This window comes from Rhinolophus sinicus, chromosome 8, assembly GCF_057876585.1.
Source record: "Rhinolophus sinicus isolate RSI-liver-muscle chromosome 8, RSI-T2T, whole genome shotgun sequence".
NCBI classification, from domain to species: Eukaryota; Metazoa; Chordata; class Mammalia; order Chiroptera; family Rhinolophidae; genus Rhinolophus; species Rhinolophus sinicus.
In genome coordinates this window covers 25,426,545-25,443,226 of record NC_142508.1, presented here as the reverse complement: position 1 = coordinate 25,443,226, position 16,682 = coordinate 25,426,545, and the positions used below count along the sequence as shown (strand labels likewise).

Here is a 16,682-nt window from a genome sequence, read left to right as displayed (position 1 = left end):
GGGTCAGATAGTAACTACTTTTAGCTTTGCAGGATGTATGGTCTCTTGTGAACTATCAAACTCCACCAGCGTAGAGCAAAACAAATGGGTGTGGCTAGTTTGGCCATCGAGCCACAGTTTTCCTGACTTCTGGTCTATAGGATAGAATTTACTTTGGAATTGATGGACCGTCAGCAAGTCATTCTTGTCCTATACATCAACCACTGATGTAGCTATAAGACATATGACGGACGATACTTGATAGAGTATAGGAAAGTCACAATATTTCAAACTTAAGATGCTTGGAGAAACATTTTACATCATTAAAATAGTAAAAACCTTGAGAAAATATTTTGATATGTCATTTTAGACTCCTCTTCTTGACATTTTTTTGAAATATTTTTAGTGATTACCACATACACTCAATTGCATTCACCAAGCACTTGCTGATGGCTTGTCATGTGCTTTAAAAAATAAAGAAAAATTAACACAAGATAGAGTTCAAGTAAGCTCCAATTTGAGTAGTAGATTCAATAACTGATGTCAGACCTTTCACATAAAAAGGTAAATTTGAGTCTTTTGCCTGTTGTTTCACTTAGAACCATGATTGTTAAAGCTCTTAATTATTGAAAATAAGTGTAACATATTTGATACCTCCGTGTTTACTTCGGACAAGTCTTTGTCATTTTTAATGGATTTTCTTTCTTTTATGTCAAGAACACTATTGCTGTAACTTTCTTGAGTCAGAAAAAGTGACACTGATTAGCCATGTGATTTGCCACAGATTAGAGTATGTAAACCATTTGCGTAGATAGCGAGTGATAATAATTTACTAAGGGTTAGAGTTTATAGTATATCATATGTAACTCATTTATGCTGTTAATGTTAATAATTTATAGAAATATGGTACCTGACTTTTTATGTGATCTAGGGGCACAAGTGACACATACAGAAAAATAGACCAGAGTTTCCAGAATCTGTTTTGAGCAGAGCCTGTTTCCATGATAAACCCTTATCTCTTAAGTCTGCATGCCTGACCTAAAGATTATGCTGATGACTATGGTCTTGGGTGTTGGGTCCATATTAGTGAGGGTTGAAAGGCAGTTAGTTTGCGCCTACCAGGAAGAATCTATGATTTAAAACATGTTAATTTGTCCTGTTATTGATTTCACATTTTGAGAATTTCTCTTTTAAATGTGTGATGTTTTTCACATTGTGTCAGTTTTCCAGATGCTTCTCTTCACATGTATTTCTTTCTATCTTCCTATAGCAACCAGTTATAAAATCTCTTTACAGTTGTTGGCCAGATTTCAGTCTTATAAAATATATTTTCTATTATCATAGCTTTTCGGGTATTTTGGCATGTAGTTTAGGTGTTCATGAGTAATTTTGATACCCTGGTTTCTAAACACCAAAAATAAAAGGATATAGTACAAATAATTTTTTAAAGGAGAAAAGTTTGGCTTCCTGACTTATTCTGGAAAGGTCTTTAAGCTTTCTCTTCCCTCTTTGTCAACAAAAGGCGGAAAGAAAAACCAGGAATCATTTTCTTTTTCATATCCCTTGTGAAGTAAACATATCCCTTGTGAAGTAAGGTTGAGAAGAGATGGGGAGCTATTCTTTTATACTCCCATCACACTCCCAAGAGACTTTGTTCTTCTGATGCTTAGATTAGTAACTTCAGGTGTTGTTATAAAGATAATGATACTCAATGTTAAAGATTGACTCAGAAAAATATTTGGAGCATAATATATTTAAATAATGAAACCAAAAATTTTAAACATGATTCTCAAGCAAAAATCCCTCTTCATTTTGGCCAATTTTATAGAAATATGTACAGGTTATATCAAGTTTTTCTCTTCACATAAAGAATAGGTTCAGTGTCTCAGTGCTTGAGTTTCCTTCTGGCTTTATCATTTACTTCTCATAATCTAAGACAAGAGCTCCCACTTATGCTGAGGCCAGCTCCAATCAGAGTGTGCTGTCAGTGGGCCAGACAGAGCTGCCCCTCACTTCTCCTCCGAAAACCCTTTCTATGCATAGGAAGTATTAGCTTAAGGTTAAAAGTTTGCCACTTTACAGTCATTCTGATAATTGCCAAATCTGAATTTCCATCCAGCTCAATCTAGACAGCTGGACAATGGCACAGCAATTTTTAACATGTCACTTGAAAATGTTTAGTAGACATCCTAAAACAGAGAAAAAATTAATTTAGGTTAAAAAGCTCAATTAAATCAAATAGATGAGACTAAATATAGTTGGGTCCATGGCAACTTCCTTGTAATCCGAATAGTAATGTATATTTTCAGGCCAAGAAGCACAGGGGTGCAACTGCAGTCGGGATTACCTGCTAAACTATCACAGCATAGCTATTCTCCCTACACAGACATTGCTTTCTGCATGTGAGGGAAACAATGGATTCATTCATGATTAACAAAGATTTTTTTTCCAATTTTTATTGGGGAATATTGGGGAACAGTGTGTTTTTCCAGGACCCATCAGCTCCAAGTCAAGTTGTTGTTTCTTTTTCGTTGTTTCTTTTTCACTGGCCCATGTGGGAATCGAACCAGTGACCTTGGTGTTATGAGCACTGCGTTCTAACCAACTGAGCCAACCAGCCACCCCAACAAAGATTTTTTAAGCTAAGCATTAATGGGGAGGCTTTAACAAGGAATGCTTTGAAAAAGGTCATAGGCACAGTGAGTTTAACAAGAAGTCCATAAAACGTAATCTACAAGTCCTTGCACTCCAAAGGCCATATACTTCATTATATGTGCATAATTCTGATTGTTTTCTTAAGAAGACACGTCCAAATTACTTCAGTCTTAGGTTCCACAAAACCTGGGTGCATCCCTGGTTGTAGCTATGAATCTTTGGCTATGAAATCAAGTGTTTAAAAAATACGTTTTTCCTCTTGCTATAGTTGAATTTACTTTCCATTTGAACATGTGTTCTATTGAGTAAAAGAAACAATCTCAGAGATCTTGCCAGAAGTGGATCTAAGTTCTGAGTGGAGTTTTCAGAATGCCAAGATACTAGGGGAAGAAGACGCATCTGGCCCTAGGCTATCTCTTGTTTTGCTCACTGTCTCTGAGGCACTGAGATTCTCGTCTGACCTAGAGGGGCACAGTTCAGTCGGATTGAGTCTTTGTGCTTGTCCTGACTGTGAGCTCTCCTCTGATGAGTTGTCTCTTGGGTTCTTCTATGCCTGAGTCATGGAAGACCCTGAGAGTACAAAGGATTGGAATTGTCTTCCCTTCAGCCCCCTCTGGAAATACAGGGAAATCTGACATTATGTCATCTGTGTCTAGCCATGCTGAGCAACCATGTCCACTCAATTCTAAAATCCCCCAAATCTACTTGAGAATGAAGCCAATGTTTGGTTGCAAAGCAAGACTATTTTTTAGAGGATCTGGTGTCTCGGCCCTCTTGTTACCTTCATTCACGAGTCAGATTGTGGAGTGGGGAGAGCTGTTTTCTATTCCATAGAAGTTCATCTATGACTACCGTTTTTGCATAAACACTGTGTTTTGAGTCCTTCAGGCTTTGGCTTTTGAAGCTTAAAACCCAATATTCATGTGGCTTGACATTTTCAAACTCTCAATCTCTGACTCCAAAACCCAATTTTTGAAACTTGGAGACCAGAATTGATTTTCTCTGTTCTGGTTCTGATGTACCTTCTCCTTCAAGAGGCAGGGGAGGTATAATGTGCAAATTGGAAAGCCTGAGAGGTGCAAGGAATTCATTAGGAATTTATAATATTATCTGGCCACATCATCTATTCAGTAATGGCATTTCAGTGGCTGCAAAGCTGACCATAACGCAGGTGTCTGCCTGAGCCACCTTTTTGTTTCATCAGAAAATGTTTTAAACCATTGACTTGAATGAATGTCTGCTCATATGTTGTGGTGCCTGCCCATTGTTAAGACTGCCCACTTGTTCTTGGTCGGGGTAACCTGGCCAGGCTCTGGGCAACCATAACAATCTGTCTTGGGGTCACTTTACGCAACTAGACAGTATGAAAGGTGACAAGTAGAAAATTCCATTTTCTAAATTTGATAGGTATGTTCCATTTGCCATATTAGACATTACAAGTTCCAGATTCCCCTCAGAGGTGAATTAGCCTCACTAATGGAGAATTTAATTTGCTGTACTCAAACATAAATTCTTACACCAAAAATCATACGCTACATTTCAGTGCTGCCAAAATTGTGGTTTTGAATGTCATTTTCTAATAACACTGCATATAATTTTGAGTAGTTTAGATAGCAATACTTAAATGTTTTATTGATTATTTGGAACTATTAAAAGGATTTTTGTTACACAGTGTCTCATTTTACATTCTAAAGTACTTAACAAAGACATGTCTGGAATTCTTCACAGCAGTGGCACACAGAAATGTCAACAGTTCCAATTGTATTTTATAAAGTGAAGCTACATTTCTGCATTTCTCTAAATTTCTCATTTCAAGAGAGTGATGTTATTCTTACGAAGGATAAATACAATAAGGTATTTTAAATGCACTTGAGTTTTTCCCTGGAAGTTCCATCTCAGTAGTAGCTATAATTCTGATTTATCTTCCAGACCTTATATAGATGAGCAGTATTCTGTGAAAATTAATGACAATGAAATGCAAGTCTGTATTTTAATTCAAAGTTAATAATAAAAAAAAACAACTGAATCAGTATTTAAGAACCCCGGAAAATCACTCATAATTTGGAATTTAAAATATTACGTGTGGGAGCAGCAGTGATTACATGCCTTTCACTCCCCCTAAAGTTACTTAAGATGGATGTGGGCTCTGCATACTTTTCATTTCTATTAACTGTGGGTTTGGCTTAAAAGGAGTCTCTTCTTGAACTTTGAATAATTATTGAAGGTAATTCCAAGGTATTTTCAAAATGAAGAAAACTGAAGCACAGAATTATTAGATAGAAGAAAGAATTCCACAAACAACAGGCTGGATCAATGGCACGAGAAACAGGCAATACAGTTAGATGTACTAAGCTGGAACTTCTAAGGGTCAGTTAAGGATTAATATCTAAATTCCTCAGTTTCATATACCAGTCATTCCATACTAAAGATAAAAAACTTTTCCCATTTAACTTCTGATAATGAAAAAATAGAAATACTAGAAGTAAATGCCCCAAATGTATTTCTTCCTATCCTTTTTTTTTTGCAAAAAAATTATCATTTATAATACTCTAAGACTTAACTAGACATAAAATAATACTTTAACATTGTAAAGTAGAAGGATACATTCTTCACTGAATAAAGCCAAGAATCAACAATTACTTTTAAGACAAAAAAAGCAGTAAATTTCTGGCCTGTAAGCTGTTAACATCTGGGAAGGGCTGAGTCACAAGATCAAGGATGATATTGTTTAACAACAGAAATTGAATGAATTCACAGTTTAAAATTTTTTCTTCTTATTCATTTATTTATTCATACATATTTAATCATTTGCATAGTCATTCCTTTATTCATTAATTAATTTTTCAGAAATATTTACTGGGGCCGTTTTATATGCCAGGCTATTTTTAAAAATCATATTCCAAATTCCAATAAGTCATATAATTATTCAGAGAAATATGGTTTTGGTAAAGAATTTAACTAAGCACCTAGGAAAAATAACTGAGCTCTTATATTTTTATATACATTAAATATATTCTTTATTAAATGTTATATGAATAAATTTATAAAGAGATGCATATTTAATTTCAAATACAACCCTTATATACAGTCACATTTTGCTCAGCAACGGACATTGGTCTTTAAGTAATTTAGATTAAAAATATAATTATTGAAGTGCAGATATAGGCCAATGACTTAAATTTGTTTGAAGATTATTGTGAAGTTATTCAAAATTTAGTAAGTGACAAGAGTCCACTTACCTCCCAGCCGACATATAGAATTGTAGATAGTTATAAGGCAGTTCGAGAGAAAAGCAAGAATCTTCTGTAGTAGTTGTGAGATCTGGAACATTTTATTATAACATACCAGTTGTACAACATTGTGCATTTTGCTGCTCATAGTAGAAAACAATTTTCCCCTTGACATCATCTATTCCCTTGAGTATATTGGCTACTTATATGCAGCTTGCATAACTGAGAATTAAGTGATCACAAAAATAAACAGATCTGTCAAAAGCCCATTTATATAAGTCCTAGTTAATTCTCTTTGGTTAACCTTTAAATTATATCCAATTACTTCCTGTTAATTCCTTGAAAAACCTGCTCACAAATAACCAAGTGACGACTAGCTAGCGTCACATCTAAAGTTCTTTCAGGAAACATCTAATTATGCCTGCAGCTCTTAAACAAACAAAAATAAAATACTGTTATTTTCATTTCAGATGCGATCTGTGAGCCGAGTCTTTAAGTTTATTGACATGCCAACAGAAGAAAGTAAATCTACCAAGTCAGTCAAACCATACAAGGATGGCCAGCTCTCGAAAGTTATGATTCTCGAGAATCAACATGTGAAGAAAGATGACATCTGGCCCTCAGGGGGCCAAATGACCGTCAAAGACCTCACAGCAAAATATATAGATGGTGGGAATGCCATATTAGAGAACATTTCCTTCTCAATAAGTCCTGGCCAAAGGGTGAGATTTAAACGTTTCTTGCTTTGTTAGGCCTGTGTTCAGTGAGTGAATCACAGTAGCCTAGTGTGATAGGTTAGTAGAATCCATTTCTAACACCATTGTTGTAGACTTGGATCCATGATGAACAGACAGGTTTCAAGTTATTATTAGTGGAGGCCTTGTTTTTTTCCATATGAAATTTAGTTTTCAGAGACCTGAATCTTTATGATAGGTTTATTTGAAATGTGATTTCACTTGCAAAATATCTAACTAATTGCTAGTTTACTAACTAAAGTAGCCATTAAATAAGCCAAAATTAAAACATGCTTTAGATTTTACATCTTGAAACTGTCTTTCATTTCAGGTAAGAGAAATATTTTGTTGCTGACTCCATAATGTCTTCTTAAATTTTACCTAATTTACACTCTATCAAAGAAGTGGTACTTTTTTTCTCAGCTTTTTTCAGCTTGTTTGTTTAGTTTGAGCTTTCATCAAGGTATGGATTACCTTTTCCCAATAATTTACTAAGCAAAATCTTATTTAATAAACAAAAATAGCCATGCTTTCTATTTATACCCATTTAAAACTGATTTCTGTCAAATAAAAAATTGCATTCTTTATAATATAATATAAAGAAATATAATAAAGAGCGAATTTTAGTAGTATGTGAATTTATTTATCCGAAGTATTACATATTTATCCGAAGTTATGCTTCGGAACTATGTAAAAGCAATGATTTGCCTTAGCTCCCCACTTGCATTGAAAAAACCATAATTAATTACTGTCTTTTGCTTTACTAAGATTAAAAAGGTGAGTCAAAATTTCCAGTGTGCTAGTTTTGATTCTTGGTGAAAGAGGTGGTCATTCTCCCTATATTTCATGCTCTAGAAATATTTCATATTGTCTTCAGATCCCATTATCTGGGCCATTCTATTAATCTACACAGGAGTCTTCTATTGTTTTGATTGTTTTTTTAATTAAGAGAGAATAGAAAATTTAATAAAATTTAAAAAAGAATACAAGAGAGCCATTTCTTATGAAAGCTGAATTTGAAAACTTCATGTCTTTGTGGTTTAATTTCAAAGTTTTTTTTCTAACTATTGAGATAACGGTCAGTAAAGTTTGTTATGCCACCATTACTGTCACTGAGTAGGAAGAGACTTGTTACATAGGAAGACCACTTGCTTTGGCCCATGGGTTTAGGAATATTTAATAATTTAATACACTGGATAAAGTTCTGTTAAAAAATATGTATAGAATGAACAAAACGTTTCTGCATACCATGCTAAATGGATTAAAATAGCACACTGGAAATTTTGACTCATCTTTTTAATTTTAGTTAGGATAAATAAATTCACATTCTATTATATTTCTTTATATTACATTATAAAAAATTGATTTTTTTTTCTTTTTCTTTTTCTTCTTTTTTTTTTTTTTTTGAGAGAGAGAACCATTTTAAATGGGCATAAATGGAAAGACTAGATTTTTAGGTGAATTTGCCCCTGGTATTAGAATGAGTTTGTTTACGGTTATTAATGTTACATCACAGCCCTGATGAAATTTCTGACATTTTTGACATTTTTGCTTCATTACTGAACTTGGAGAAATGTTAAAGTTATGCTTCGGAACTATGTAAAAGCAATGATTTGCCTTAGCTCCCCACTTGCATTGAAAAAACCATAATTAATTACTGTCTTGTGCTTTACACATCAGTGAATGCCACCCTGGGGTCACCAGGATGGAAGCCTAAAGTGCTGTCATCAGGTTACAAGTGATAGCAACAATAGATTGATATAAACCAGGTAGAAAGCTGTGGTAAATGGTTTGCTTTCCTTCTTCCTGACATCTTCTCATTTCTCAGCTTTCCCAGTGTTCACTTTCCCACTCAGTTAAATCCAAGCAGGTTCTAGTGGAGTGACAGAATTTGCAGACCTCGTTTCTGCATGTAGCGTCTCTGATGTGCGAGTTGTGATCAGAGATGCTATAAAATGAGGAAGAAACAGTATGTCAGGCATTTCATTTTCCTGAACCCAGGTATAGAAAACAGGCCACGTATGTTCAGTAACTGTTCTTTGTGAGGCACTGCCTAGCTGCTGTGAGGGAATTAAGAATTACCCACATAAGGCTGTGGATCTTGCCACCCAAAGAGGGAAACTAATATTTTGTGAATGCTTATCATGCCCTAAGCACTGTTTTATGACCTTATTTGTAATCCCATTTGATCCAGGGGTAGATATTATTATCCTTTTTGTGCACAGTGGGAAAACCTGAAGTTCAATTAAGTGAGTGACGTAGCAGGAGTCTTAAACCCAGGTCTGTCTGACTTCATAGCTTTTTTCCCCACAAGTTGCCACTGCTTTTCTTAAAAGAAGAAAAAGAAGGAGCAGAATAAGGGAGAGATGCAGGGAGGGAGAAAGGGGCGGGGGGGGGTAGAGAGAGAGAGAGAGAGAGAGAGAGAGAGAGAGAATGAGAATATGTCCCAGACGATGATAATCTAAACTGAGCAGTGTGAGATGCAGTAACAGCAAGGCAGATTTATTGCGAAGCTTACAAAGTTTACATTTCAGGAAACTTCACTTGCCTGAACCTCTTTAAAGGTTCTGTGCCTAATTTTTTATTTATAATTTTAATCTTCATTCTTGAAAATAGCTCCCCCTCCAAACTATATAAGCTTTAGGCTCCAAAAGACCTTTGTTAGATCCTTGAATAGGAGGTACTATGCAGGTGAACTGCTAAGGTAATTCAGAGGAGGAAGCAGTTAGTATCATTTGGCTGGGAGTTGGCCTATTCAGGGAAAGTTTCCCACGGGAAGTGGCATTTAGAATGGGACTGAATTGTGTATTCGAACAAGGAAAGGTGGATGTAGAAGGGTACTATAGACAGAGGGAATGTCACAGGCATGGAGCATGTACAGAAAGCAGTTACTATTTCAGTTGGGTCGAGGGGGTGCATAAAGGATATAATGGGAGAAAGGCTGGAGCAAGATGGTGGACATTATGCATCTTAACACCATAGGAATAAAGGATGTTCCCAATTCAGAAAATCCCAATCGAGTTTGCTACAAAGTGGCCTTTGATCATCTTCAAGAGCAGTGGTTCTCAAAGTGTGGTCCCTGGGCCAGCATCATCTGTGCCACTTGAGAACTTGCAAGGAATGCAGATTATTGAGCTCTACCCGGCCCTACTGAACAAACAGCTCTAGGGGTGAGGACAGTGGTCTCGCTTTATCACACCTTCAAGGTAGGGCTGGTGCATGCCTGCCTGAGGGTGAGAACCCTATTTAAGTTATTTGGTGTAGACGAGGGAATGTAGAAGTTCAACTGCAAGGAGTAGTCGAAGGAGTGAGTCCTGAAGTGAGAAGCTATGCATAACACCAGTGTTAGTGGTGAGAAAGAAAGGAAAAACACCGTGTAAGCATGTGGCTACATGGAGAGATTTGCCTTCGCACCACAGAGGAATATGTTTTTATTCAAGACGGGGAGAAAGAAGTGGAGTTCAGGAGAACCACTGAGCAAAGAGTTGGGAGACTGGAGGTGTTCATATTATATAGCCTTAATCTCTGAGTCAGTTAGAAACCAAAGTCATGGAAGTCAAGTAGGATCAGACCCTCGACTTTGTTCTTCAGTGTTGTGCTGACTCTTCAGGGTCTCTTGCATCTCCATATGAACTTTAGAATCAGTTTGTCAGATCCAAAAATACCTTTCTAGGATATGGTTGGGATGACATTGAATCTACAAACTTGGGAAGAACTGACACCTTGACAGTGTTGAGCCTCCGTATCTGTGAACACGGACTATCCATTTATTTAATTTTTCTTGGATTTCATTCATCAGAGTTCTGTAGTTGGATCCTGTATATATTTCCTTAGATTTATACCTAAGTATTTCATTTTAGAGAATTGAAAATAATTAGTAATGTATTTTTATTCAATTAAAAATAATTATTAATGTATTTTTAATTTCAAATTTCCCTTGTTCATTGCTGGTATGTAGAAAGCAATTGCCTTTTGTACATTAACCTTGTAATTTATAACTTTGTTATAATCATTTATTATTTCCAGGGGTTTTGTTGTCGATTCTTCTGGATTTTACACATAGGCAATAATGTCATATGTGAGTAAAGATAGAAAAGACAGCTATATTTCTTCCTTCTCAATTTGTATGCCTTTTATTTCTTTTTTCTTTTTCTTTTTTTTTTCTTTTTTTTTTTTTGTCTTATTGCATTATCTAGGACTTTTGGTAAAATATTGAAAAGGAGTGATAAGAGGGAACATTCTTGCCTTATTCCTGATCTTAGCAGGAAAGCTTTCAGTTTTTCACCTTTAAGTATGATATTAACTATAGGATTTTTGTAGATGTCTTTATCAAGTTGAAGAGGTTCCTCTCTATTCCTAGTTTACTGAGCGTTTTTATCAGGAATTGACATTGGACGTTGTCAAATGAATTTCTGCTTCTATTGATATGATCACGTGATTTTCTTCTTTATCCCATTGATGTGATGAATTATATTAACTGATTTTCAAATTTTGAACCAACCTTGTATATCTGGGATAAATCCCACTTAGTTGTGGTATATAATTCTCTTTATATATCGTTGGATTCAATTTGATAATATTTTGTTGAAGATTTTTGGATATATGTTCATAAGAAACATTGGTCTGGGGCCGGCCCAGTGACTCAGGAGGTTGGAGCACCATGCTCCTAACTCCGAGGTCGCCAGTTTGATTCCCACATGGGCCAGTGACCTGTGCTCTCTACAGCTAAGATTGTGAACAATGACTCTCCCTGAAGCTGGACAGCAGTGACTAGCTGGAGGTCAGCGTGAGCTGCCGTGGGCTACCATGTGCTGCATGAGCGGCCAGTGGCCAGCGTGGACAGCACAAGGCTCATAATACCAGCATGAGCCAGGGAGCTGTGTCCTATACAACTAGACTGAGAAACAACAGCTTGAACCAGGGTAGGTGGGGGGGGAGGCAGAAGAAAGGGGAAAAATAAAGAAACATTGGTTTGTAATGTCTTTGACTGGTTTTGGTGTTTTATGTCAGTGCTGACCTTATAGAATGAGGTAGGAAACATTCCCTCTGATTTATCTCCTGGAAGAGATGGTAGCAAATTGGTAGAAATTCTACTTTAAGTGTTTGGTAGAGTTCACCAGTGAATCTATCTGGGCCCTGTGATTTCTGATTTGGAAGATTATTAATTATTGATTGAATTATTTAAAAGATATAGGCCTGTTCAGATTGTCTATTTCTTCTTATGTGAGTTTTGGGAGATTGTGTCTTTCAAGGAATTGGTTCATTTCATGTAGATGATCAAAGTAGTGAGCATCAAATTATTAATATTATTTCTTTATTATTCTCTTTACTGTCGGCTATGTGATGATGTGCCCCTTTCATTACTTATATTAGAAACTTGTGTCAATTTCTCTTATTTTCTTAGTTAGCCTGACTAAAAGCTTATCAATTTTATTGATCTTTTCAAAGCATCAGCTTTTGGTTTCATTGACTTTTCTTTAATGATTTCTTGTTTTCAATTAAATTAGTTGATTCTGCTCTACCTGTCAGTATTTCTCTTCTTCCTTTTCTTCCTTTCGTTTGCTCATCATTTTTTAGTTTTCTAAGACAGAAGCTTATATAATTGATTTTAGATATTTCTTCTTTTCTAATATATGTATTTCTTGCTTCAAATTTCCCTCTATACTGCTTTTGCTGCATGCCATGAATTTTGACAAATTATATTTTAATTTTTATTTGAAATATTTAAAATTTTTCTTAGTTTTCTTTGACTCATGTGTTGTTTAATCTCCAAATATTTGGAGACTTTCCAGCTATCTATCTATTACTGAGTTTTAGTTTAATTTCTTTATGGTCTGAGGGCAGACATTGTAAGATTTCTACTCTTTTAAATTTGTTAAGTGCATTTTGTGGCCCGTAATGTGATCTATTTTGCTGGATGTTTCTTGTGAGCTTGAGAATAATGTGCATTTTGCTGCTGTTGGATGAAGTAGTCTACTATGTCATATGTCTCCTATTTAATATGACAATTAAGTTCACAAACACATCCTAGAAAAAGTGCTACATACCTCATTGCTGAATATCACTACGGTCACCTTCAAAGTACTCCCCTTGGGAAGGTATGTACTAATGCCAGCACGTAGTCCACCCTTCAAAGCAATTTTGGAACTCTTTTTCTGGAATGGTCATCAGAGCTGTCATTGTATTACCCTTGATGTCCTGAATGTCATCAAAATGAATTACCCTTGATGTCTTGAATGTCATCTTCCTTTCAATATTTCTTATATATTCAGGTAAAGAAAGAAGTCATTGGGGATAAGATCAGGTGAGTAGGGAGGCTGTTCCAATATAGTTATTTGTTTACTGGCTAAAAACTCCCTCTCAGACAGGGTTGTGTGAGCTGGTGCATTGTCATAATGCAAGAGCCATGAATTGTTGGGAAAAGTTCAGGTTGTCTAACTTTTTCATACAGCCTTTTCAGCATTTCCAACTAGTAAACTTGGTTAACTGTTTGTCCAGTTGGTACAAATTCGTAATGAATAATGCCTCTGATATAAAAAATCGTCAGCAACATGATTGCAACATGTTTGTGAACTTTATTGTCAATTATATCCAGTTGATTGATCATTCTGGAGAGTTCAACTATATCTTTGCTGGCTTTCTGACTGTTGTATCTTTGACAGAGGGGTATTTTATTTTTTTTTTTTATTAATTAGTTTCAGGTGCACAAGACAAAGCAAAACTTAGACATTTATCATTTATATCGACAGAGGGGTATTAAAGTCTCCAGTCATAATAGTGGATTCATCTGTTTTTCCTTGCAGTTCTGTCAGTTTTTGCCTTATGTATTTTGACACTCTGTTTTAGGCACATACAGATTAAGGACTAATTTGCCTTCTAGGTGTATTGACCCCCTTTTCATTATGTAATGCTCCTCTTTATCCCTGATAATGTTCCTTGCTCTGTAAAATTAATTTAGCTGCTTTCGCTTTCTCTGATTAGTGTTAGTGTGGTATATCTTTCTCTATTCCATATTATATGTATATGTGTGTGTGTGTGTGTGTGTGTGTGTGTATGTGTTTTACTCTAGAATTTCTCCCTTTTGCAGCACTAATTGAGCATTTTATTATTCTACTTTCTCCCCTTTCTTATGTCAGTTATAATTCTTTAAAAAAATATTTTGTGGTTGACCTAGAATGTGCAATATATATTTTCAGCTAATCCACGTCACCTTTAAATAACACATAGTGCTTCACAGTTAGTGCAAGTATGTTATTATAACAAAGTATTCCCAGTTCGCCCCTCTTGTCTCTTGTAATGTTACTGACATTAACTGCCATTAATTTCACTTGTACAGAAAAATACATATAAACGTACATAATTGAATGTTGGCTACATTCATAAAAATACATATAAAGATACATAAATGAACATCGTTGCTGTTATTTTGAACATTGTTGTTGATTAGATCAATTAATAAGAAAGATAATTTTTAAAAATTTTACCTTCACTTGTTTATTCTTTGATACTCTTCCTTTCTTTATGTAGATCTGAGTTTCTAACATATCATTTTCCTTCTTTCTGAAGAACTTTTTAAAACATTTCTTGCAAAGCTGGTCTACTGGTATCAAACTCCCTCAATATTTGTTTAAGAAAGTCTTTATTTGTCCTTTACTTTTGAAGAATAATTTCATAGGGTATAGAATTCTAGGTTGATGTGGGTTTTTTCTCTGAACACATTAAATATTTCACTCCACTCTCTTTTTTGCTTGCATGTTTTCTAAAGAGTAGTTGTATTTAATTCATTGTTTCTTTATAGGTAAGGTGTTTTTTCCCTCTGACTTCTTTCAAGATTTTTTTCCTTCTCTCTGATTTCCAATAGTTTGAATATAATACACCTCCATATATATATATATATATATATATATATATATATATATATATATATATATATATTTATTTTATTTATTTTTTTTTTGTCATTTATTATGCTTGGTGTTCTCTGAGCTTCCTGGATCTGTAGTTTAGTTTTTTGACATTAATTTGGGGAAGTTCTCAGTCATTATTTCTTCAAACATTTTCTTTCTTTCTTTCTTTCTTTCTTTCTTTCTTTCTTTCTTTCTTTCTTTCTTTCTTTCTTTCTTCTCTTTCTAGCTTTCCCATTACAGGTATTATATACCTTTTGTGTTCCACAGTTCTTAGATATCTGTTATCTTTTTCAGTCTTTTTTCTGTTTACTTTTTGGTTTGGAGGTTTCTATTGTCATATCTTCAAGCTCAGAGAGTTTTTCCTCAGCCATGTTCAGTCTATCAATTAACCCATTAAAGGCATTCTTCACTTCTGTGACACTGGTTTTTCTTTTATCGCTAGCATTTCTTTTTGATTCTTTATTAGAATTTCCATCTCTCTGCTTACATTATCCATCTGTTCTCACGTGTTTTTCCACTAGATCCCTCAGCATATTATTTATTCATAGTCATTTTAAATTCCAAGACTGATAATTCCAACATTCCTGGCATATCTGACTCTGGTTCTTGCTCAATCTCTTCCAATTGTTTTTTTTTGTTGTTGTTGTCATTGTTGTTGTTTTTCTTTTTGCCTTTTAGTATGCCTTGTAATTTTTTTGTTGAACAGTGGGCACAATGTACTAGATAAAAGGAACTCTGATAATTAGGCCTTTTGGGGCATAAGATTTGGTGGAAAGTGTAGTGTTCTCTATGATTAAGTCTCAGTCTTTTAGTGAGCCTGTGTCCTTGAGCAGTGACCTTCACAAGGGCTTTGCAGTGTTTTCTTCCTCTTTGGTGTAACAGGATGTCTAGTGTGTGCTGGAGTTGGGTATTTCCTTCCCTTAGATCAGTTAGGTCCTAATAAAAACCCTAGTAGGTTAGGCACTGGTAAAATAGTTTCTCTTGAGGGAGTCCTTGTTAAGAAGAACAGAATGCTCTGGGGTATTGCAAAATTGTTGCTTCCCTCCTCCTCCTGCTGGATGCACGAGGCAATTTTTCTGTGTTCTTGATTGTGACATGATGAACATGGCGGGGCTTCTGAAGTAACACTCACAAAAGTGTGCCCCATACCCACCCCTATGAGTGGTCTCCCTGGAGTTTTTTACTCTCAGACTTGTCCACACTGAGCCTCCAGTAATTTGTCAGTTAAAGTTTAGGATTTCATACCCCAGTTCTGGTTCCTGTGGAGGTTTTCAACTGTGGATTTCTGCTCCAGTAAGTTGTGATTCACTGTATCGGTCTGTCTCTCCACTTTTGGGGACAGCAGTTTGCCCTGTGACTTCACTCTCTGACAATTTAAGAGGCGTTTTGATTTTCCAGTTTCCTCAGCTTTTTACTTGTTGTTAGGATGAGGGATGACATCCGAGTTCCTTACATGCCGGACCAGAAAGTCCTGTTTTTCTCTTTTTAATCCCTTTGTTTGGCACATTGCCAAGTTTACTATATGTTAAATGTGTGACTCAATGAATGGCTTTGAATATTGACTAGAGTAGGAATTGATTCTTAAAAAGTTATTCTGAGCAGCTCTCTTAAGGATATCATTTCTACTGCTTTGCCCTTATAACCAACAATAGCATCTTGCAAACTATGACAAGATGCCCCAAACCTGCTTCTTGCTTGCTGAGGGAAGAAACAGACTTAAATTTAGTGTACTATTTTGATTATCTGGAAATCCTGCAAATTTAGCTGTAATCTAATTCATTTTCTTGAGAAAAATTTTGAAAAGGACTTAATTTTTTAATGGATTTTAGTGTTCTTGGTTATATGGTATGTCTGAGTCCATTCAGCTGCTATAACAAGATGTCATAGGCTGGCTGGCTTCTGAACAACAATTGAGACTATCATTTCTCAATTCTGGAGGCTGGGCATCTAAGATTACAGTGCCAACAGACTTGGTGTCTGATGAGAGCCCACTTCCTCAGAGACATCTGTCTTCTCACTGTAATCTCACAAGGCGGAAGGGGTGAAGGACTTCTATGGGGACTCTAAATAAGGGGCACTCATCCCATTTCTAAGGGCTCCACTCTCATGACCTAAGCACCTCCCAAAGGCCTGACCTCCTAATACCATCATGCTGGGGGTTAGGATTTCAGAATATG

General features: G+C 35.6%; 1 protein-coding gene across 4 annotated transcripts in view; it reads left to right on the top strand.

Moving 5' to 3' along the window:
* Window positions 1–16,682, top strand: part of CFTR (CF transmembrane conductance regulator) — a 169,357-nt gene that overhangs the window by 118,953 nt on the left and 33,722 nt on the right. For all 4 annotated transcript variants that reach the window (XM_088799959.1, XM_019743194.3, XM_088799960.1 and 1 more), the window contains exon 22: window positions 6,335–6,586. In XM_088799959.1, the coding sequence (XP_088656085.1) occupies window positions 6,335–6,586 (252 nt within the window). The remainder of the gene's footprint in view (window positions 1–6,334; window positions 6,587–16,682) is intronic.